The sequence below is a fragment of the Oncorhynchus clarkii genome, chromosome 18 (genome assembly GCF_045791955.1).
Source record: "Oncorhynchus clarkii lewisi isolate Uvic-CL-2024 chromosome 18, UVic_Ocla_1.0, whole genome shotgun sequence".
Taxonomy (NCBI): Eukaryota; Metazoa; Chordata; class Actinopteri; order Salmoniformes; family Salmonidae; genus Oncorhynchus; species Oncorhynchus clarkii.
Window position 1 is genome coordinate 48,256,416 of NC_092164.1, and position 22,084 is coordinate 48,278,499.

The 22,084-nt window shown below is 41.9% G+C and overlaps 1 protein-coding gene across 8 annotated transcripts in view; it reads right to left on the reverse strand.

The window, feature by feature from the left end:
- LOC139373587 (DNA topoisomerase 2-beta-like) overlaps positions 1-21,908 on the reverse strand; it is a 35,175-nt gene extending 13,267 nt beyond the window's left edge. For 4 of the 8 annotated variants that reach the window (XM_071114262.1, XM_071114261.1, XM_071114258.1 and 1 more), the window contains exons 1-17: positions 21,829-21,908; positions 21,532-21,620; positions 20,649-20,825; positions 16,628-19,142; positions 11,949-12,164; positions 11,576-11,666; positions 7,376-7,439; positions 4,526-4,671; positions 4,172-4,269; positions 3,494-3,706; positions 3,073-3,246; positions 2,719-2,820; positions 2,433-2,570; positions 2,042-2,180; positions 1,647-1,804; positions 452-577; positions 51-161 (exon numbers count right to left, since the gene is read on the reverse strand). In XM_071114262.1, the coding sequence (XP_070970363.1) occupies positions 51-161; positions 452-577; positions 1,647-1,804; positions 2,042-2,180; positions 2,433-2,570; positions 2,719-2,820; positions 3,073-3,246; positions 3,494-3,706; positions 4,172-4,269; positions 4,526-4,671; positions 7,376-7,439; positions 11,576-11,666; positions 11,949-12,164; positions 16,628-16,669 (1,818 nt within the window). In that variant the 5' untranslated portion in view covers positions 16,670-19,142; positions 20,649-20,825; positions 21,532-21,620; positions 21,829-21,908. Of the gene's footprint in view, positions 1-50; positions 162-451; positions 578-1,646; positions 1,805-2,041; positions 2,181-2,432; positions 2,571-2,718; positions 2,821-3,072; positions 3,247-3,493; positions 3,707-4,171; positions 4,270-4,525; positions 4,672-7,375; positions 7,440-11,575; positions 11,667-11,948; positions 12,183-16,627; positions 19,143-20,648; positions 20,826-21,531; positions 21,621-21,828 lie in introns of all 8 variants that reach the window. The other 4 variants (XM_071114260.1, XM_071114259.1, XM_071114255.1 and 1 more) reach the window with 1 other exon arrangement.
- Positions 21,909-22,084: the final 176 nt, after the last annotated feature.

Consider the following 22,084-nt stretch of genomic DNA (forward strand, 5'->3'; position numbering starts at 1 on the left):
CAAGGGGATGTGGCAGGGAGAAAATTGGGACCAGCCGTACAGAGTCTTACTTTGACGATGGGCGTGATGAACTCCTCCAGGAAGGTGTGTTTGAGCAGGGATGGCCAGTTGTGATGGAAGAAATTGATGAGCAAACCCTTGATATGGGAGCCATCTTGATCCTGTCAGCAGATCATCAACACAAAGAAACATTCTATTAGGATGGATTGTTATGACCCAAGGTTACATCCAAAATGATACCCTACTCCATATGTAGTGCACTACTTTTGGAGCACTACACCATACTATATAGGGAATAGCACGCCATTTCAGATGAACCTTAAGAGCATGGATAATGTATGAAAGATGCTTTACGCTCATAGTTATTACAATTATTGATTATGATGATAATTGCAAGACATGGGTCAATTGTAGACGTCGGGCGTTGGTGGGATTGATTAAAAGTTAGAACCTGATCGGTCATGATCATGATCTTGCCGTAGCGTAGGGATCTCAGAGACTCTGGGTCCTCGTAGCTCTTCTTGTACTGCAGACCCACGATCTTGATGATGTTGTTGATCTCTGCGTTCTCCATGATCTGGTGGGAAAGAGAAACATGGGCGTGTCAGTGTTTCCCCTACCTGACTAAGGCAGGGTGGGCCACCTTGGCTCTGGTGGACTCAACCCAAAAGAGTTTAGCTTCAGCTATTCTGTTGATCGGAACGGTCCTTACGCCACTTTTGGGAAACGATCTACGTAAATCCCTTGAGTATTTATTTGTTTACAAGATTTACTTGGGTTTGGCGTCCCCCCTTGGGTTGTGCCGTGGCGGAGATCTTTGTGGGCTATACTCGGCCTTGTCTCAGGATGGTAAGTTGGTGGTTGAAGATATCCCTCTAGTGGTGTGGGGGCTGTGCTTTGGCAAAGTGGGTGTGGTTATATCCTTCCTGTCTGGCCCTGTCCGGGGGTGTCATCGGATGGGGCCACAGTGTCTCCTGACTCCTCCTGTCTCAGCGTCCAGTATTTATGCTGCAGTAGTTTGTGTCGGGGGGCTAGGGTCAGTTTGTTATATCTGGAGTACTTCTCCTGTCCTATTCGGTGACCTGTGTGAATTTAAGTATGCTCTCTCTAATTCTCTCTTTCTCTCTCTCTCTCGGAGGACCTGAGCCCTAGGACCATGCCTCAGGACTACCTGACATGACGACTCCTTGATGTCCCCAGTCCACCTGGCCGTGCTGCTGCTCCAGTTTCAACTGTTCTGCCTGTGATTATTATTATTTGACCATGCTGGTCATTTATGAACATTTGAACATCTTGGCCATGTTCTGTTATAATCTCCACCCGGCACAGCCAGAAGAGGACTGGCCACCCCACATAGCCTGGTTCCTCTCTAGGTTTCTTCCTAGGTTTTGGCCTTTCTAGGGAGTTTTTCCTAGCCACCGTGCTTCTACACCTGCATTGCTTGCTGTTTGGGGTTTTAGGCTGGGTTTCTGTACAGCACTTTGAGATATCAGCTGATGTACGAAGGGCTATATAAATACATTTGATTTGATTTGATTACTTATCATTTTGGTATACGCTCGAGACATTAATCATCTCAATTGTAATCACTCATACACAATCCCAGCCCAATCTAACCACTCTTTAGACACTAACCTGACACTAACCTGTTTGTGTGTGGCCTCTCGTACGTTCAGAATTTTTCCTCGTAGTGGGAAGACACCATAGCGATCTCGCCCAATGACACCAAGGCCGGAGACGGCCAAGGACTTGGCCGAGTCTCCCTCAGTCAGGATCAGAGTGCATTCTGACGAGTGTTTACCACCTGGGGGTGAAGACGGAGGTAAGACGTGCAGTTCAGTGTGTGTTTAAACAATTTAGTGTTCCCCTCATTTCTTATAAAAAGGGGCCCAACAACCTAGCTCTGTTCCCCCATCCTAATTTAAAGTCTTCAACTAGTTTCAATATAAACATTGGTAAAAGAGGCCCTCTTGGTGGATAAGTAGATTAGGAACACCGTAGGGCTTATGCACACAGAGCAGTGTAGTTGTGGTTGTCTTACCAGCATCGTTGGCGTCGTCAAGCTTGGGGATGCCTTTAATCTTGCTGTACTTCACTGAAGAACACTTCTTGTTGAGTTGTGTCTGGGCCTTGAACTTCACCCAGTTCAGGATACTCTCCACGATGCCACAGTTGGTCGCCTGCAGACAAAATAAAGAATTTAATATGATATATCATTGTTTAATATTCCAGGTGAACAGAGAACACAAGAAATGACCTGGAACTGATTTTAGAGATCATATGATACCAATTCAATGTAAATAACTTGACTTTCTCTGTGAGGAAACAGTGTATGAGAAGAGTGAAGGCCCAACATCACATGTATACATTTAGGCGGTAGTGATATTTCATTGTGGTAAAGAACAGCCATTTATGAAGAAGAATCTCCTTACTGCTCTGATGAACTTCTCAGACAGAGGACACTTAGAACCAAAGCTCTTGGTCTGGAGGGTCATGTTCTCCTTGGTCTGGGAGTCAAAGGTCGGGTTCTCGATCAACGCATTCACAAACACCCAGATGTGGTTCTTCACCTGAGTCAGACAAAAGTAAAGCACTAAGATGGTAGCTGAACGTTACATTAAGTTGCTCTTATCCCAGTTCACTAACAATGGAATTACTAGTAACACTATTGTAGTAACACGATAGTAATAACACATTAATAAGATGGTAATAAATAACCTGGAAGGGTTTGACTGAGACACCAGCTTTGTTCTTCTTCTTCACCACTTCTATCAGCTTGGCTACGATCTGGTCCACCACATAATCAATGTGTCTGCCACCCTGAATGACACAAAACAAGCAGTGTGGTACATAAAACATGTCTGATGTGGTTGAAAGTGATTCAAGTCATACTACAACATGTGAATTGCACCAAAATGAACGCGCGTCCCAGTATATTTACACATGCAAAACGCACTTCATTTCTGTCCATTATTCCTAGACTGGTCAAGTCATAGTTTTCCAAATCAAAGGGTATAGTTCTGGTAATATAACAGACTGTCTTAACAACGTAATTCCCTGAGGGGATGTTACCTTGGTGGTGGCGATACTGTTGACGAAGCTGATCTGTTGGAATCCCTTCTCACTCATAGTGAGACAGACCTCCCAGCGCTCGTTGACCGACTCGTTGACCACCTTCAAAGCCACGCCCACCTCGTCTAGCTTGTCCTTCACGTACAGGTCCACATAGCTGCGGAACCCTGTCACCTGGGAGGAGAGGGAAAGGACAGGTGAGAAGAGCCTAAAACCGGGTCTGGATTGTGGCTCCGGTTCTGGAAAAGTTATTAGCAAATGACACTGTATTGAAACAGGTGTAGTGAAATTGGGCGTTATATTTCATTTCAAAATGTTTCGGCCAGGGTCTTCCAAGACTTGGCACCTTATGTACAGCATGTATTCTGTGTATATGAGACAGCCCATCTTACTATGTGTGGTTAAATGGGGAGGGGCTTACAGGGAGTTTCTTCCCGTTGAGCATGACTTTGACGCCCTTGCAGGACCCAGCGATGTCGTAAGCCCTCTTGGTGAGCAGAGCCACGATGTCCTTGTCCAGCTTCTCCATCTTGAACTTGGACAGGTCCGGCTGGAAGGTCACGCACGTGAAGTCATCCCCGTCAAAGAACTTGATCTTGGAGTCGCTCGTCTTCCCCATGTTGTTCTGCCAAGTCTAGGGAGAGGGAGAAAAAGGGGGAGAGAGATTGTCATGAAATGTACTACATTCTTCACATGTTAAGGAAACTAGAATGAATCATGAGGTTGTATTGTGAAACTCCATCAAAGAGATAAGAGTTTGTTAAAAAGCCTTGTGCACTGATTGAACAAACTATCACTATTTTGTTGAGTCATTTCACTGAAAGTGACAATTGTAGGACAAACCACAAAAAACATCTGGTTTATGAGAAACTACAGAAATTCCCCAAAACTATGTAGAATCCTACAATATCAACGTAGAATCCTGTGAGACCACACTTGACAGTGAGAATCAACTCATACTCACCCCCTCACATGTTCACAAGTCACATACTGTACTCCTACAAAACAACCACTGGTGTTTAGCTGTTTGAAGAATTCTCTTTTCAAGGTTGACTAAACAACAGATCGCAATCACGCTGTGCTTTCTCGTTGTCTGTACCTGTTTGAAGCTGTGTTTGTACTCCTTGCAGGCGGTTTCCACTGTGAACTTTGTGCTGAAGATGTTGCAGAGTTTAGCACCGTACCCGTTCCTTCCACCTAGGAGGAAAACAGAAGGGAGACGTGCTTTCATCCATGGAGAGATTGACCTATAGTCATTCACTAATTCCAGTGTAGTGGTACTAAGCACTGCAAGGGGAACTACAAAACTATTCAGCTATTCAGTAGCTAAACATTTCAGGTTAGACGTTCTGTCTAAAGCTTTATCGAAACCATATGAAATGTTATTACATAAAGGGACAAAGAAAAATTAATAAATTAATTAGATTCTCGTTTTCAGAGTGATTTTTCCCACCTGTGACTTTCTTCTGCTCGTCGTCGTAGTTACTGGAGGTGAGGAGGTGTCCGAAGATGAGAGCGGGAACATACATCTTCTCATCTTTGTGTTCCACCACAGGGATGCCTTTACCATTGTTCCAGATGGTGATGGTGTTGGACTCACTGAAGGAAGGGGACGATGAACGTAGGAATAAACAAAGAGTTGAAAGAACTTCACAGGACAGCCAGAATCAGCTGTACTAACCTTTACATTAAGATCAAAAATAACATATTGGTAAAAAATGTTTCAAATAAAATAAGATTAAGATGTAAAATTATATTTAGTTCAATAAACATAAATCTAGCCATACCTTTCTGGCATGTAAACATCAACATTTCACAATACTGCAACCAATCCCCATTTGCCAAACCAGTGGATTTAGGACTGTGATTTTAAACACACTCTAGAGCAACACAGCAAAACTAAATAAGCCCAACGTGTGATGATTTAAGCTCTGGAACGGGGCTCCAACATTCATATAAAACCATTATAAATTCCAGCCCTTGAGAGCAACAGAGGAGAAGAAAGGAGAAAGCACAGAGAGATATGAAAGGGCAGGGTGGTAGAGAGAGATATGACAGGGCAGGGTGGTAGAGAGAGACATGCAGACAGGCCTGGCCTCACAGGGAGGAGACAGGGAAGCTCTCTGAAGGACACTCTGACGTTCAGCAGTCTGCTGTGTGTGCAGATTGCTGTGGATGTCGTGCCGTAGGTGAACAGCATGTTAAATGAGCTCCCTGAATTGCAGAGCCGACTGTTCATTAAGACCTCTCTCCTTCTCCCTCTCTCGCCCCAGAAATCTATCAGCCTCCCCCACAACCCCCTGCTGCTAGCTAACACTGTGCCACAGATCAACGTATGGCTAAATACCCCGCAGAACCATGCACAACGCTGGTTTAAAACACACACACACACAGACATCACAGTGGGCAGATCACTTAAACAAAATGGATGCTCCGCATTTTTCAAATACATTCTCCCACAGAAAAATCTGCATGCCTTGATAGTGCCTTCAGAACATATTCACACCCCTTGACTTTTTCCACATTTGGTCGTGTTACAGCCTGAATTTAAAATTGATTAAATGTAGATTTTAGTCACTGGCCTACAAACAATAACCCATAATGTCAAAGTGATATGTTTTTTTGAAAATTGTACAAATCAATAATAAAATGAATTGCTGACATGTCTTGAGCCCATAAGGATTCAACCCCTTTGGTATGGCAAACCTAAATAAGTTCAGGAGTAAAAATGTGCTTAACAAGTCACATAATAAGTTAAAAGGACTCTGTGTGTAATAATAGTGTTTAACATGATTTTTGAATGACGACCTCATCTATGTACTCCACACATACAATTATCCGTTAGGTCCCTCAGACAAGCAATGAATTTCAAACACAGATTCAACCACAAAGACTAGGGAGGTTTTCCAATGCCTCGCAAAGAAAGGCACCTATTGGTAAAACAAAAAGCAGACACTGAATATCCCTATGAGCATGGTGATGTTATTAATCACACTTTGGATGGTGTACACTGTGGATGGTGTATCAATACACCATCCATACACAAAGCTCCAGGTGTCCTTCTTAACTAAGTTGCCGGAGAGGAAGGAAACTGCTAAGAGATTTCACCATGAGGCCAATGGTGACTTTAAAGCAGTTACAGAGTTTAATGGCTGTGATAGGAAAAAACTGAGGATGGATCAATCACATTGTCCTTACTTCACAATACTTGCCTCCTAACTGAGAAGTGTACAGAATAAAAATATTCCAAAACATGCATTCTGTTTACGACAAAACACTAAAGTAATACTGCAAAAAATGTAGCAAAGCAATTGTCCTGAATACCAAGAGTTATATTTGGGGCAAATTCAATACAACACAAGCATAGTGGTGGCTTTCCACCAGACACTGGGAGATGAATTCACCTTTCAGCAGGACAATAAACTAAAACACTGGAGTTGCTCACCAAGAAGACAGCGAATGTTCCTTTGACTTAAGTATGCTTGAAAATCTATGGCAAGACTTCCAATTTGACAGAGCTTGAACAACCAATTTGAGGTGTGCAAAGCTCTTAGAGACATACCCAGAAAGACTCACTGCTGTAATCACTACCAAAAGGTGATTCTAACATGTGTGATGTGGGGTGTGATGTGAATACTTATGTAAATGAGATATTTCAGTCATCCATTTTCAATAAATGTGCTAAAAACAATGAAACATGTTTTCACTTTGTCATTATGGGGTAGATGGATGACATTTGTTTTCAATTCAGGCTATAACAAAATGTGGAATAAGTTAAAGGGTATGAATGCATTCTGAAGGGACTGTATATTTATAAGGCTACTTAGTGAGCTGAACTACTGGGCTGCAGGCTTATTTTATTGGTCAACCAGAACCATTTCCATGGACTAACTCCGCTATTCTATTTGATCAATCACTGAAAAGCCAGTCTAAAAGCCAGTCTAGAGACCTACATTCTAACAGCAAAATGGTATTTGTCTGGGGGAGCCATTGTTCTCCAATGACGAGAAGCTGCTGCACCTACCTAGGCAGCATCCACTGCACAATTTCTAGGGGGGGTGGAGCTGCTATGCTCAAATGACTTTTCCAACACTGCTACGCATGACCTCAAGGGGAGCAGACGGCTCTGCCGTCATAGAACAGAACTGTTAAACAGAACTTATGATAATGACGGATAGATGACAACTAACTGCAACAGAGGGAAGCTGCTGTGCCTACCTATGCAGCGTGCACAGTAGGGTTTTTGGGCTCAAACTGGACTTGACTACTGATTGACAACTGCTTACTGTGCATGTGTACTTACGGATCAATGGAGATCTTTATGGTTGACATGCTCTTATCCCGCTGTTTGTTGTCAGCTGCGTTGACTGTGGAGTAGAGAAAAACATGTTCAAAGGAGAAGTAGACTGCAGGGATTTAAATGTGTTGATAAGACTATCGAGAAGATAATCACATTTTCATCAAGAACTTTAGACACACTTGAGAATCAATAGACTAAATGTTGCCTGGCCTATAAAATCCAAAACCACATCCTTTCAAGTCTCTCATACTGGAAACATATTGAAAAGTCAAATAGCCTCAGTCGAGTCTCCTGACAGTTATACGGTTTGGTTGGCCTGTTTCATTTCAAGCTTTTGCTTGGGTTGTAAGGTGACATTAGGTGTGGACTGATCCTGTGCGAGTTATGTCTAGTCAATAATTATATAGCCGTGGTAGGAACTAGTGAATATTTGAGCAGCGAGGACAGACTGCTGTCATTACCTTATCACCACTATAAAACAGCTAAATTAACACTGTGTGGAGCAAAAAACTAATCTCCTGTCTTCTTCCATTGCATGCGACTGATTTCCAGTTGCTTGATCACTCAAGGTAGTGCCTGGTATAAACATACTGTATCAGGACAGGGTATTTATCAATGCAGAAGCCTGACATTTTGCAATGCAATAATTGGTTGTACCCCATATTGAATGTGCCAGTCAGCCAAACACATAACATAGACCAGCAAATTATGCTGCTGCCGCTTGTCTTAATCAGTGTGTAACTGACAACCAATAAAAGATTTCATCAGACGGCTCTTCATTCCAGACAAATGGCTACATGAGTAAGAGCAAGGAGGGGGGCCAGGCTGTCCACAGAACACACAGGAACAAGCTAGCTCCTCTACACAACAGGTTAAATGTAATAGATGTTTCAGATATATTGTTGGACAAGATAAAAAGCTTGTTTTCATCTCGATACCATCCTACCTACAACAATATATTTATTGAATGTACTGTAAGTCTGTCTGGAAAAGAGTGTCTGCTAAATCAGGGGTTCCTAAACTTTTTCCACTCAAGGGCCCCCCTTTCAGCGTTGGGGAACATCCTGTGCTCCCCTGCGCCATGTCTATTTCTATGGGCACAAGCACTGTTCATGACACAAACTGTTCACACCCCTCTTGTTGGTACACATTTTGTCATGGGGTGCAGAGAAAATGTTGCGGTTTTAAAGCTAATTTTCTTGCAATTCTATACATTTTGCCATGTCTAATGTGTATTTGTGTGATTTGAGTGACAAAAAAATTACAACAATATCTATGGAATAAAAAAACTTTAAAAAACGTTAGCTGACATGGACTAGTTGATCTGGATATTTCTGAAAAGTTATAAATAGCTCTCTAAGGTATGCAATGACTAACATGACAAGAGAAACTGATGTAGCACTAACCAATTTCAAAATTGCACCGTGGGCATTCCACTATTACAACTTCAAAGAGAGTAAGTTTAAAGCAGGGCGGAGTTCCTTTAAACAATATATACACTAACAATATACACGACCGTTCAAATGTTTGGGGTCACTTAGAAATTCTTGTTTTTGAAATACATTTTTTAGTCCACTAAAATAATATCAAATTGATCAGAAAAACAGTGTAGACATTGTTATTGTTGTAAATGACTATTGTAGCTGGAAACAGCAGATTTTTTATGGAATATCTACATAGGCGTACAGAGGCCCATTATCAGCAACCATCACTCCTGTGTTCCAATGGCACATTGTGTTAGCTAATCCAAGTTTATCATTTTAAAAGGCTAATTGATCATTAGAAAACCTTTTTGCAAATAGGTTAGCACAGATGAAAACAGAGTTCAAGTAACAGACACATCTCAACATCAACTGTTCAGAGGAGACTGTGTGAATCAGGCCTTCATGGTCAATTTTGCTGCAAAGAAACCACTACTAAAGGACACCAATACGAAGATACAAGGACATCGCTGCTGGCCAAACCCTCCCCTAACCGGACGATGCTGGGACAATTGTGCGCCGCCCCATGGGTCTCCAGGTCACGGCCAGCTGCAACAGAGCCTGGACTCGAACCCAGAATCTCTAGTGGCACTGCGACCACTGCGCCACTCGGAAGGCAAGAAGAAGAGACTTGCTTGGGCCAAGAAACACGAGCAATGGACATTAGACCGGTGGAAATCTGTCCTTTGGTCTGATGAGTCCAAATTTGAGATTTTTGGTTCCAACCGCTGTGTCTTTGTGAGACGCAGAGCAGGTCAACGGATGACCTCCGCATGTGTTGTTCCCACCGTGAAGCATGGAGGAGGAGGTGTGATGGCGCTTTGCTGGTGACACTGTCAGGGATTTATTTAGAATTCAAGGCACACTTAACCAGCATGGCTACCACAGCATTCTGCCGATACGCCATCCCATCTGGTTTGGGGGGACAGCAGTGGAGAAGGAGAGAAGTTAAGTACCTCTGTGTACACATCACGGACAAACTGAAATGGTCCACCCACACAGACAGTGTTGTGAAGAAGGCACAACAGCGCCTCTTCTACCTCTGAAGGCTGAAGAAATTTGGCTTGTCACCGAAAACCCTCACAAACTTTTACAGATGCACAATTCAGAGCATCCTGTCAGGCTGCATCACCGCCTGCAGGGCCCACAACGAGAAGGCTCTCCAGAGGGTGGTGCGGTCTGCACTACGCATTACCGGGGGCAAAAACCTGCCTTCCAGGACACCTACAGCACCAGATGTCACAGGAAGGCCAAAAAGATCCTCGAAGACAACCACCACCCGAGCCACTGTCTGTTCCCCCTGCTACCATCCACAAGGCGAGGTCAGTACAGGTGCATTAAAGCTGGGACCGAAAGACTGAAAAACAGCTTAAATCTCAAGGTCATCAGACTGTTAAACAGCCATCACTAACACAGAGAGGCTGCTACCTACATACAGACTTGAAATCATTGGCCACTTTAATAAATGGATCACTAGTCACTTTAATAATGTTTACATTTTTTGCATCACATATGTATATACTGTATTTTATACCATCTATTGCATCTTGCCTATGCCGCTCTGTTATTGCTCATCCATATATTTATATGTATATATTCTTATTCAATTCCTTTTCTTAGATTTGTGTGTATTAGGTAGTTGTTGGGGAATTGTTAGATTACATGTTAGATATTGCTGCACTGTCGGAACTGGAAGCATAAGCATTTCGCTACACTCGCAATAACATCCGCATGTGACCAATACAATTTGATTTGAACTTGGGACTATCATTTGTTTTTCAACAGGACAATGACCCAAAACACACCTCCAGGCTGTGTATTGGCTATTTAACCAAGAAGGAGAGTGATGCAGCACTCCATCAGATGACCTGACAACCACAATCACCTGACCTCATCCCAATTGAGGTGGTTGGGACGAGTTGGACCGTAGAGTGAAGGAAAAGCAACCAACAAATGCTCAGCATATGTGGGAACTCTCAAGACTGTTGGAAATGCATTCCAGGTGAAGCTGGTTGAGAGAATGCCAATAGTGTGCAAAGCTGTCATCAAGGTAAAGAGTAGTTACTTTAAAGAATCTAAAATATATTTGGATTTGTTTAACACTTTTTTGGTTACTACATTCCATATGTGTTATATCATTGTGAAGACATCAAAACTATTATTCTACAATGTAGAAAATAGTAAAAATAAAGAAAAACCCTTGAATGAGTAGGTGTGTCCTAACTTTTGACTGGTACTGTGTGTGTGTATGTATATATATATATATATATATATATATATATATATATATATATATATATATATATATATATATATATATACACACACAAAAAAAATCAACATTTTACATTTGAATCATTTAGCAGTGGTTCCCAAACGGTTTTTTATTTATATGACATAGCAAAGTACACCTAAAATAAACTCTAACTCAACCAAAAATAGTTTTGTCAATTAGCAGACCCTCTTATTCATAGCGACTTACAGGAGCAATGAGGGTTAAGTGCCTTGCTCAACGGCATAGACAGATTTTCACCTAGTCGGCTCGTGGAATCAATCCAGCTGCTTTTTGGTTCACCGTTATTCTACCTTGAGGGAAGGCCCATCAGAGGCCAATACAGTAATACCACAGCTTAATAAAAATGAACTGAGGGCTTTAGCTAGTTCATAATGACCACGTTGTCACCTGTGTATGTTCTGTTTTAAAAGATCCTGATAGACTTACCAAGAATTTCATCAAAGATTTTGTATAATCCAGGGACATAAGTGATTTCTCGTAGATTCATCCCAAGGTCTTCATCGAAAACCCACATTTGCTGAAAGGGGCGAAATAAATATATTTATTGATTAAACATTCATAATACTTCACTACACATCAACAACAAAGAGCAACACCAGATTTCTCTGTTAGATCTAGGTACAGAACTGGATGTTGTTGTAACTAATGTTGTTTAGAATATGAGTCTTCTGTAGGCACAAAACAGGAGTGAAACAGGAAGACGTTACCCACCCCAAAAAATTTGGAGCACAATTTTGTTTTCTGTTGCACCCTCCTGAACACAAGCTAGAGGTCTACAGACATGATGAACCTAACCCACCTGGGTGACAGGTTCCACAGAGCCGATGTAGGTGTCTGGCCTCAGTAGGATGTGCTCCAGCTGGGTCTTCTTCTGGTACACCCTCTCCACTGACATCTTATCTCCTCCCTTCTTCTTGGCTCCTCCTCCTCCTCCCTCCGCCTTGCCCCCATCACCCCTGCCGTTCGCAGCTGCCGCCGCCGCGGCTGCCTCCTCCTCCCTCTTTTTGGCAGCATTCTTCTTATCAAAGAGGGTCTGGTATTAGACACATGTGCACAACTTTGTTAAAAATTACACTAAAGATAAATAATTGAACTCTGTGTCTGCAGGCACTAGCAGCTGATTATCAGAGCTGCCCATTAGAAAAGGCACAGCAGTAGCCGTTTTTTCCCCACTTCTACTGTTTGGATCGTCCGACTAGTCCAGTGTAGCCTCAAAATGTTCCTTCAATGCTCCTTTACACTTTGGTTGGTTACTCGATTAGTGGGTTGGATGCAACTTGGAAGGTTTACTTGGTTAGGCTAGTTGCCCGGCACACACGCACGCAGAAGATAGACATTGTTGAAGGCAGTGGATCTCATTGTTAAATACTTAGGATTGCACCTAAGGAGAGGCCATAAAAGTGACAGTGCTTGAGGAGCAAACTTTATCAAATAAAAATGTAAATACTGCTAGCATGGGAAAATAGAAATCAGGGTTCCCCAACTGGCAGCCTGCGGGAACAATTTGGGCTGCATGGGATTTTATATCCCGCCCCATGTTCTGAGCAAAAGAAAATAGTTTTTGTAAATTGTTGGGACATAAAAGACTAAAAACATCAGCTCCAAGTATTCCTACGCATTATAGAGCTACTCTATATGTGATCGTATACACATGTTATTAAGTTTTGAAATGATTATGTTTTAGTCAAATATATCTGTTTGGGCTTATTGCGGTCAATTTCTTTGTATAGAAATGATTTGTAATTATATTCCGTTCCCCTGACCATCCGCTCAAGAAAAAATACATCCCGTGGCTGAATCTAGTTGATGATCCTTGATATAAAGTGTATTTGTGTGGTAAGGTATACAATTGATCCAGAGCCCTTGAGCATGCAATAAGACTATATAAACTGTGTAATAACAAACACAGTGGTTGAGAATAATGCAGTCCCTGTCACCTGTGGCCCTTGAGACCAGTTACATTACATTTCTCTATGGGGAGGTATCTGAGCAACAGACCCTCACAATGCTCATCAACCTTTTAGTAACAAACAGTGGACCAAAGAAAGTTCACCCAATATAGTCTGTGGTTCACCCCAACTCGCACAGCAAGTCATAATCAGCTTATCAAGCCAAAGCATCCATTTAGCTCACATGATAGTTCACCACTCTGGGATAGTTGCTTTGATAAGTTAACTACAAAAAAGCAATATTGAGAGAATTAAATACTAGGTTTGCTAAGAACCTAATCTTGGTTGCTTAAACGATCTGAAAGAATCCTGCATGACCTTGAGACGGCATTCCTGCCTGCGTCTCATGGAGGATGTGTGAAGACTCCAGGCATTAACTCATGAAGCAGGGTGTAAAACGTGTTTTTATTTAACTAATTTATTATATTGAATGTAGGCTACCTATTCTGTGTGTCCATGTGTTAAAAATTGCCTTGGCTGAGAGGCTAGGCTACCGGCAATGGTAATACACATTGTAGCCCAGTCTAGCCAGTTGACCATCCCGTTTTACCCGGAAGTTTCAGCAATTTGTCAGCAAGACGCACCAATTAATATAGGCCTCACCAAAATGGCAATCACTGAACGCCACATGTTTTGTAAGAGATGTCTATTTCCATTCACCAAATGGCGTGAGTACGCATGCAGTTTGGATGCTGGTATTATTTTGAGTGGACGAACATGCACAGGTAGCCTACTTTTTGAAGTGATTTGTTTGACAGTCACATGAAAATGCCATGACTGGTTGTGTTCATGCCACAATGAAAGGAAAATATTTGTATGTTTAAATGACATCTTTATTATTAGGCCCATAATAATAAGTACCTGCACTTGCTCAATACAGACCCTCCCCCCCATGTCATGGTTTAATTCACACTCTAACCGCTGGATGTTGCACAGAACACAATACAACTATGTAGAGTTCATCAAAATATTATCTTCGCTTTTTATTGTGAGACTCTAAAAACCAGTGTGAAATGAGCCACATTAAGCATTCAGCCTATTCTATAGGGCATTCGGAAAGTATTCAGACCAATAAATTACATATAAAAACAGGTTTTTAGACATGTTTGCTCATTTATAAAAAATAAAACTGCAATATCAGATTTACATAAGTATTCAGACCATATACTCAGTACTTTCTGGAAGCACCTTTGGCAGTGATTACAGCTCGAGTCTTCTTGGGAGTGACGCTACAAGCTTGGCACACCTGTATTTGGGGAGTTTCTCCCATTCTTCCCTGCAGATCCTCTCAAGCTCTGTCAGGTTGGATGGGGAGCGTCGCTGCACAGCTATTTTCAGATCTCTCCAGAGATGTTCGAATGGTCTCAAGTCCAGTGGCTGGGCCACTCAAGGACATTCAGAGGCTTGTCCCGAAGCCACCCCTGCGTTGTCTTGGATGTGTCTCTCAGTCCCTGCCGCTGAAAACTTCCCCACAGCATGATGCTGCCACCATGCTTCACTGTAGGGATGGTATTGGCCAGGTGATGAGTGGTGCCTGGTTTCCTCCAGATGTGACGCTTGGGATTCAGGCCAAAGAATTGGTTTTTGCTCTGACAACTGTGAGACCTTATGTAGACAGGTCTGTGTCTTTACAAATAATGTCCAATCGATTGAATATACCACAGGTGGACTCCAATCAAGTTGTAGAAACATCTCAAGGATGATCAATGGAAACAGGACGCACCTGAGCTTAATTTCTAGTCTCATAGTAAAGGGTCTGAATACTTATGTAAATAAGGTATCTTTTTTATTTCAAATACATTTGCAAAAATGTCTAAAAACCTGTTTTCACTTTGTGTGTAGATTGAGGGACAATTTTAATGTAATTTTAATGTAATCAATTTTAGAATAACAAAATGTGGAAAAGGTGAAGGGGTCTGAATACTTGGGTGTCACCAATAGCCCATTTCATGGGTGCACAATCTCTATTTTAGGTTGGTTCAATAGGCTATAAGCTGATTTCCCACAGTTAAAGTTCTCTAATAAGAGCTTAATATTTGTGTGAACTTTACACAGTTGTGTTCTGTGAGTGTCACTGTGTAAGCTGATTACCCATTTATTTTATTTTACCTTTATTTAACCAGGCAAGTCAGTTAAGAACAAATTCTTATCTTCAATGACGGCCTGTTCAGGGGCAGAACGACCTTGTCAGCTCGGGGGTTTGAACTTGCAACCTTCCGGTTACTAGTCCAACGCTCTAACCACTAGGCTACCCTGCCGCCCCTAAACCGAGTTTGTTTCTTCTTCTTTGGACTTTATATGCCATCTGGCAACCAACTTTAAGGTGCCTTACCACTACCAACTGGACTGGAGTGTGAACCTCAGTTTATCTTTCAATCACCCACGTGGGTATATACTCTTAAAAACCAATGAAGAGATGTGAGAGGCGGGACTTGCAGCGAGTCAAGCATCACAAATAGAACCAAGTTGTATTTTAGCACCTGCCTACGCAGACGCTTGCAAGCAGTGTGGGTGCAATGATTGTATAACATTTAATTTGGAAGGCAAGCAGTGTGGTAAGCATGTAATACACAAAATAGACTGACTGGAAAGATGATTTCCCACAATTCCTGCCATATGGGTGAAGATGCTAATATTTGTGTTATCTCTAGACAGTTGTGTTCTGTGAGTGTCACTGAGTAGGCTGATTCCTCAATTCATGGAAGCAACATCAATATGTTAGGCTGTACAGTGCATGCGGGTATGCCCCCAATGCAATTCTAAAGTCAACCAAAAACATTTGTCAAATTAACTAGTCCAAATATGGCATGATTCCACTATTTGTTTCCGTTTGAATCACTTTCAATGGTGGACTTTTATTTTGAAGGCGAACCGCAAATTCCACTATTGTGGCTAAATCCTTATGTGACTAGCTTCACACAGGTCCCAAATTGTGCCGCTGCATTTACGGGCTGGAAGCTGCTATAGCTAGCTGGCCAAATGTCGTGCAAATACATTTAAGGAATATGTAAGCATATTATTTATATAGATTAGGCTACTTACGAATAACTGTATTTTGAGACACATTTAAGATTCTATATTCAAACGGCGTGCATGCAAAATATGCAAACTGACCATCAATCACACTTGACGTGTATTGCAACAAAGAACTTTTTGGGGCAATGCCATTGGCCAAGTGGCTCATTCACCCGTGCCTTGCAGGAAAGCAATGTTGCCTAATGACATCATCATGTTTACGAAAAAACAATGTATCTTCTGACGTTGTTGGACCAATCTGTGATAGTACTTGTGCCGGGCAAGCATAGCTAAATTAATATACCAAAGTATGGCCCGTCTTTAAAAGGCGCATGCTAGTTTAAAGGGGTGTATTAGCTGCTGGCTAGTTAGCATCATCACTGGCCATTTTAGAATGTCCAGCTCGTGACAATCTGGAATTTCTCTCGTGCATCTTGGCAAAATGATGAACGCTACCTGGAGCGATAAAGTAAGTCTGTCCAGTAATCCAACATTTAACAAAATAGTAACTTACCACCCAAGTCAGACCCCCGCTTCCTGCTGCGCCGTTGGACATCTTCCTTTTGTTTCCCTAAATGTTCGTGATGCTACTAGCAGATAAAATACTGAAAAGTCCTGCATACAATATAGTCCATAAACTCAGGAATTATTTCAGTCAACGGACCACATTGAGATATTTTCTGTGTTCGTACCAGTTGAAAAATGTCTTGTCAAAATAGTCCCGGATGAGGGAGTGTATCGCGGCTATTGTTAAAATCGACGAGCGGTGGTTAGAACTAGGCCTAAAAATCCTCAACAAAGCTTGCTTGCTACTTGCCTAGATTTATAAATTACTGTACAAATTCCAAACGTTAAATAGTTTCACAACATTTCATGTAGTACAAAATCAATTGAAATAATGTATAAATAAAATTGTTTTTTAATACGGCTGTAATTTAATACCCTAAATGTTCATTCAGAAATAAAAACACCGCCGCCTGCCTCCATCCGGCTCCACCATCCGCACGGCGACAATCCCAACAGCGTAACCCACCAATCCGGTGCTCGCTTTTCGAGGCACCGGTAATTCAGCGAATGAAAAAATACATGTACTTGCAATTTGTAACCAGTAGGTGGTAGTAGAAACACACCAACCGCAGTACTTTTTCTTACCAAGGTACCTATGTAGTCCAGTAATGTGTATGAAACCACATTTAATCTGTAAATAATATAAATTTATCATACTGATTGCACAATTTACATATTTGAACAACACATTAACTCCCACAACAACTTCTCCCTCAATGTGATCAAGATAAAGGAGATGATTGTGGACTACAGGAAAAAGAGGTCTGAGCACACCCCCATTCTCATCAAAGGGGCTGCAGTGGAGCAGGTTGAGAGCTTGAAGTTCCTTGGTGTCCACATCACCAACAAACTAACATGGTCCAAGCACACCAACACAGTCGTGAAGAGAGAACGACAAAACCTATTCCCCCTCAGGAGACTGAACATATTTGGCATAGGTCCCCAGATCCTCAAAAGGTTCTACAGCTGCACCATCGAGAGCATGGTTGCATCACTGCTTGGTATGGCAACTGCTCGGCCTCTGACCACAAGGCATTACAGGATAGTGTGAACGGCCCAGGTCATCACTGGGGCCAAGCTCCCTGCCATCCAGGACCTCTATACAAGGCGGTGTCAGAGGAAGGCCCTAAACATTGTCAAAGACTCCAGCCACCCTAGTCATAGACTGTTCTCTCTGCTACCGCACGGCAAATGGTACCGGAGCGCCAAGTCTAGGTCCAAGAGGCTTCTAAACAGCTTCTACCCCCAAGCCATAAGACTCCTGAACACCTAATCAAATGGCTACCGAGACTATTTGCATTGCCCACTCCCCCTCTTTTACGCCACTGCTACTCTCTGTTGTTATCATCTATGCATAGTTACTTTAATAACTCTACCCACATGTACATATTACCTCAACTAACCCCGCACATTGACTCTGTATCGGTATCCCACTGTATATAGTCTTGCTCTTGTTATTTTACTGCTGCTCTTAAATTACTTGCTACGTTTATTTCTTATTCTTATCTGTATTTTTTCTTTCAACTGCATTGTTGGTTTGGGGCTTGTAAGTAAGCATTTCACTGTCAGGTCTACACCTGTGGTATTCGGTGCATGTGACATGCATTCACCACAAATAAATGTAGAATACCAGTATATCCATAACCATAAGTGGATACAGACATAACTCCATAGCAGATGGACTTTAGGCTCACAGGTCATATATCCCTATTCTGTGTCAGGAGCCAGAACCATGTTATGGCAGGGTGTTACAGCCAGGCCATACTGATCCATAGTCCCCTTTGAGGTGGAAAGCCATGGTGGACGCCATGTGCTCCCAAAGGTTCAAAGAGGATTAAGTCAAGTAAGTAACTCCTCTTTTGGCAGAGACAGTCTAGATAACAAAGGCTTTTGTGTCATACAGAAGCTGGGTCTGGGTCTGGGTCTCAATACATTACTGGCAGTAAATACCCAAGCAGCATCATTACAAGATCTGTAATCAATACAAGATTATTGATTCAAGACACAGATCCCGACTGATTATTGGACTACCTTACCATCCATCCATACCCACAAACAATATCACCAAACTACTACTCCTCCGTTTATCTCATAAGCACCAAGATGCACTATACATGACTATAAACAGAGTCGGTGTATTCAAGGTGATTATCTTGAGCAAGGCACTGAGCAGAATCACTGATCTATATATCATGTTGCATCCCAAAATAACTACTCATTGCTTTATTAAGATTAGCAAACCAATGTAGTGCCTTGCTCAGAGCGATCGAACACACTCATTAAGCGTAGTCCTCCTCCATCTTGACGAGGATTTCAAATGAGGATTCCTTCGGCTCATTCAAAGCCCGCCGGAACATCTGGGAGTGTTGCCATGACAACTCTCCCTCTCCTCCGGCTAGCTCCATCTCCATGACCAGCTCCAAGGATCAAGAAAAGACCCGGAATAGAATGCATCGCCCTGTCTGTGTTCAAAAACATAAAAATTGTTTTGCTGTTGTTATGCAAGATAAGGAAGAAAACAATGCTGATCAGTTAAGTGCACATGCAAATCAATGTTACAGCTCTCTGACTATCAAATCATAATATCTCTATTACATTTACAAATCACTAAGTACCCGTTTACAATTTGCACTTTAAATTGATTTGAAAAAAGGCTTCCAACTTAATCCTGAAAGGTATGGTTCACATAAACCAGACAAAAATCTATCAATCATCCATCCACCTCCTGAGAACGATGTTGTGTTCTGTCCAGACTGCAGACCCCAGCGGCCGGTTCCAGAGTGAAAGGTCTGGCTGCATGTTCTGACTGAGACTGTCTTTATCTTCATCCCTACAGGAGCACAGTCCAACTTCCAACTGATGTTCCCTGACCATGAGCCCTCTGTACGAGCTAGATACACCTGACAGGACATAACTGATGTTCCCTGACCATGAGCCCTCTGTACGAGCTAGATACACCTGACAGGACATAACTGATGTTCCCTGACGATGAGCCCTCTGTACGAGCTAGATACACCTGACAGGACATAACTGATGTTCCCTGACCATGAGCCCTCTGTACGAGCTAGATACACCTGACAGGACATAACTGATGTTCCCTGACCATGAGCCCTCTGTATGAGTTAGATACACCTGACAGGACATAACTGATGTTCCCTGACCATGAGCCCTCTGTACGAGCTAGATACACCTGACAGGACATAACTGATGTTCCCTGACCATGAGCCCTCTGTACGAGCTAGATACACCTGACAGGACATAACTGATGTTCCCTGACCATGAGCCCTCTGTACGAGCTAGATACACCTGACAGGACATAACTGATGTTCCCTGACCATGAGCCCTCTGTATGAGTTAGATACACCTGACAGGACATAACTGATGTTCCCTGACCATGAGCCCTCTGTACGAGCTAGATACACCTGACAGGACATAACTGATGTTCCCTGACCATGAGCCCTCTGTACGAGCTAGATACACCTGACAGGACATAACTGATGTTCCCTGACCATGAGCCCTCTGTACGAGCTAGATACACCTGACAGGACATAACTGATGTTCCCTGACCATGAGCCCTCTGTACGAGTGAGATACACCTGACAGGACATAACTGATGTTCCCTGACCATGAGCCCTCTGTACGAGCTAGATACACCTGACAGGACATAACGTGTATTTACTGACAGGAAAAAGACAGCATAAATATGGAAATATTTACAGTTGATATACACATATCCTATAGAAGCAACATATCCAACGTTTGGATAGATTGATAAATGCTCAATAAATAATTGATTATTATTTCTGCTAAAAAAAAGTAATGCCCTTGCTTTAACAATCACAAAGACTGACCAATAGAAAAAAGACAGAAAAGCAACACAAATATCCCATTGATGTGTCAATATAAGAACTGCATTGAATCATTAAGAGCATTGCATCTTATCGTTTATGACATGGATGAAAACAAACCATCTGCCAGTCATTCTTCAGCTTCCTGAACACAGACTCTTTCTTCCATCCCTGGATGTCCTCATTGTCACTGGACACCCTGCAGTAGTGATCCTTGGTGGAGTTGTACCGCAGAGGAAATACTCTCCCACTCTTCACCTTCTCAGTCGGAACAAACACAACATCTGCTGTAGCAGCCTGGGAGAGAAAGAGAGAGGAACACAAACCCATTGTTTTAAAAAAGCAGGTGTACCCATTGAACCCAAAGTTCAAAGACTCCAAGGACCATTAAAGTGAAGAATAAGATACAGTAATAATATGCAATTTACACTATCATCCAAAACGACTATAGTCAAAGTGACTACAGTCAAAGTGAATACAGTCAAAGTGACTACAGTCAAAGCAACTACAGTCATGCGTGTAAACATTTTCGTATCAGTGGTCCCAGTCGGTCCACAAACATGCAATGAAGTAAGCAGTTATTTGACTCGGTAAAACAGCTGTATATCTCACCAATGGGGCAGTCCCTGGTCCTGTCCCCCCGTCTCTTGAGCTGACTGGCAAATTCAGGGCCATTAAGCAAAACAAATCTAGTTTAAAAAATACATTTAACATGCCTCTTGAATGACAGTTCTTGTATGTTTACAATCTAACGTACCAGGTGAGAGGTCTCTACACACATTTCATAAGGTATATGCTCATAACAAGTGAAGCATTATACATGTTTTCACATTCGGAAAGTATTCAGACCCCTTGACTTTTTCCAAATTGTTTTGTTACAGCCTTATTCTAAACTGTATTAAATATTTTTTTCCTCAATACACAATACCCAATCATGACAAAGTAAAAACAGTTTTTTAGACATTTTTGCAAATGTATTAAAAATAACAAATTGAAATATCACATTTACATAAGTATTCAGACCCTTTACTCGGTACTTTGTTGAAGCATCTTTGAAAAAGTTTACAGCCTTGAGTCTTCTTGGGTTTGAAGCTACAATGAAATGAAACGACATGTCAATTTCGCAAATAGGCCATTTATAACGGTTTGTAGTCTTATCATAACAGCACAATTGCCAGAAAATAGCCTAACATTCGTTTTTAAAAGTTTAATAAAGCTAATTTATCTTTTCTATTGCGATATATTAAAATTCCTTTATTAATTCCATTATCTAGCAATACTAATTATTAAGATGGCAAACCAAATGTTGCTTCTTAGGTCGTTAGAAGGGAAGACGATATTCCTTCTTAACTCGTTCGACTAAATTATTGGAAAAGGGGCCTAGTTTTCAGGCCTTATGGGCGGGTTTTGACTAGTCATTGGGCTACAAATATCAGCTGAACCTGGCAACCCTGAACAACAGCAACCGCCAATCAAGATGCCTTTGCAATGCCTGAACAAATCATAACTATTCAATAATCTAATTTACTGCAAAATGAGCTAATGATATTTAATAA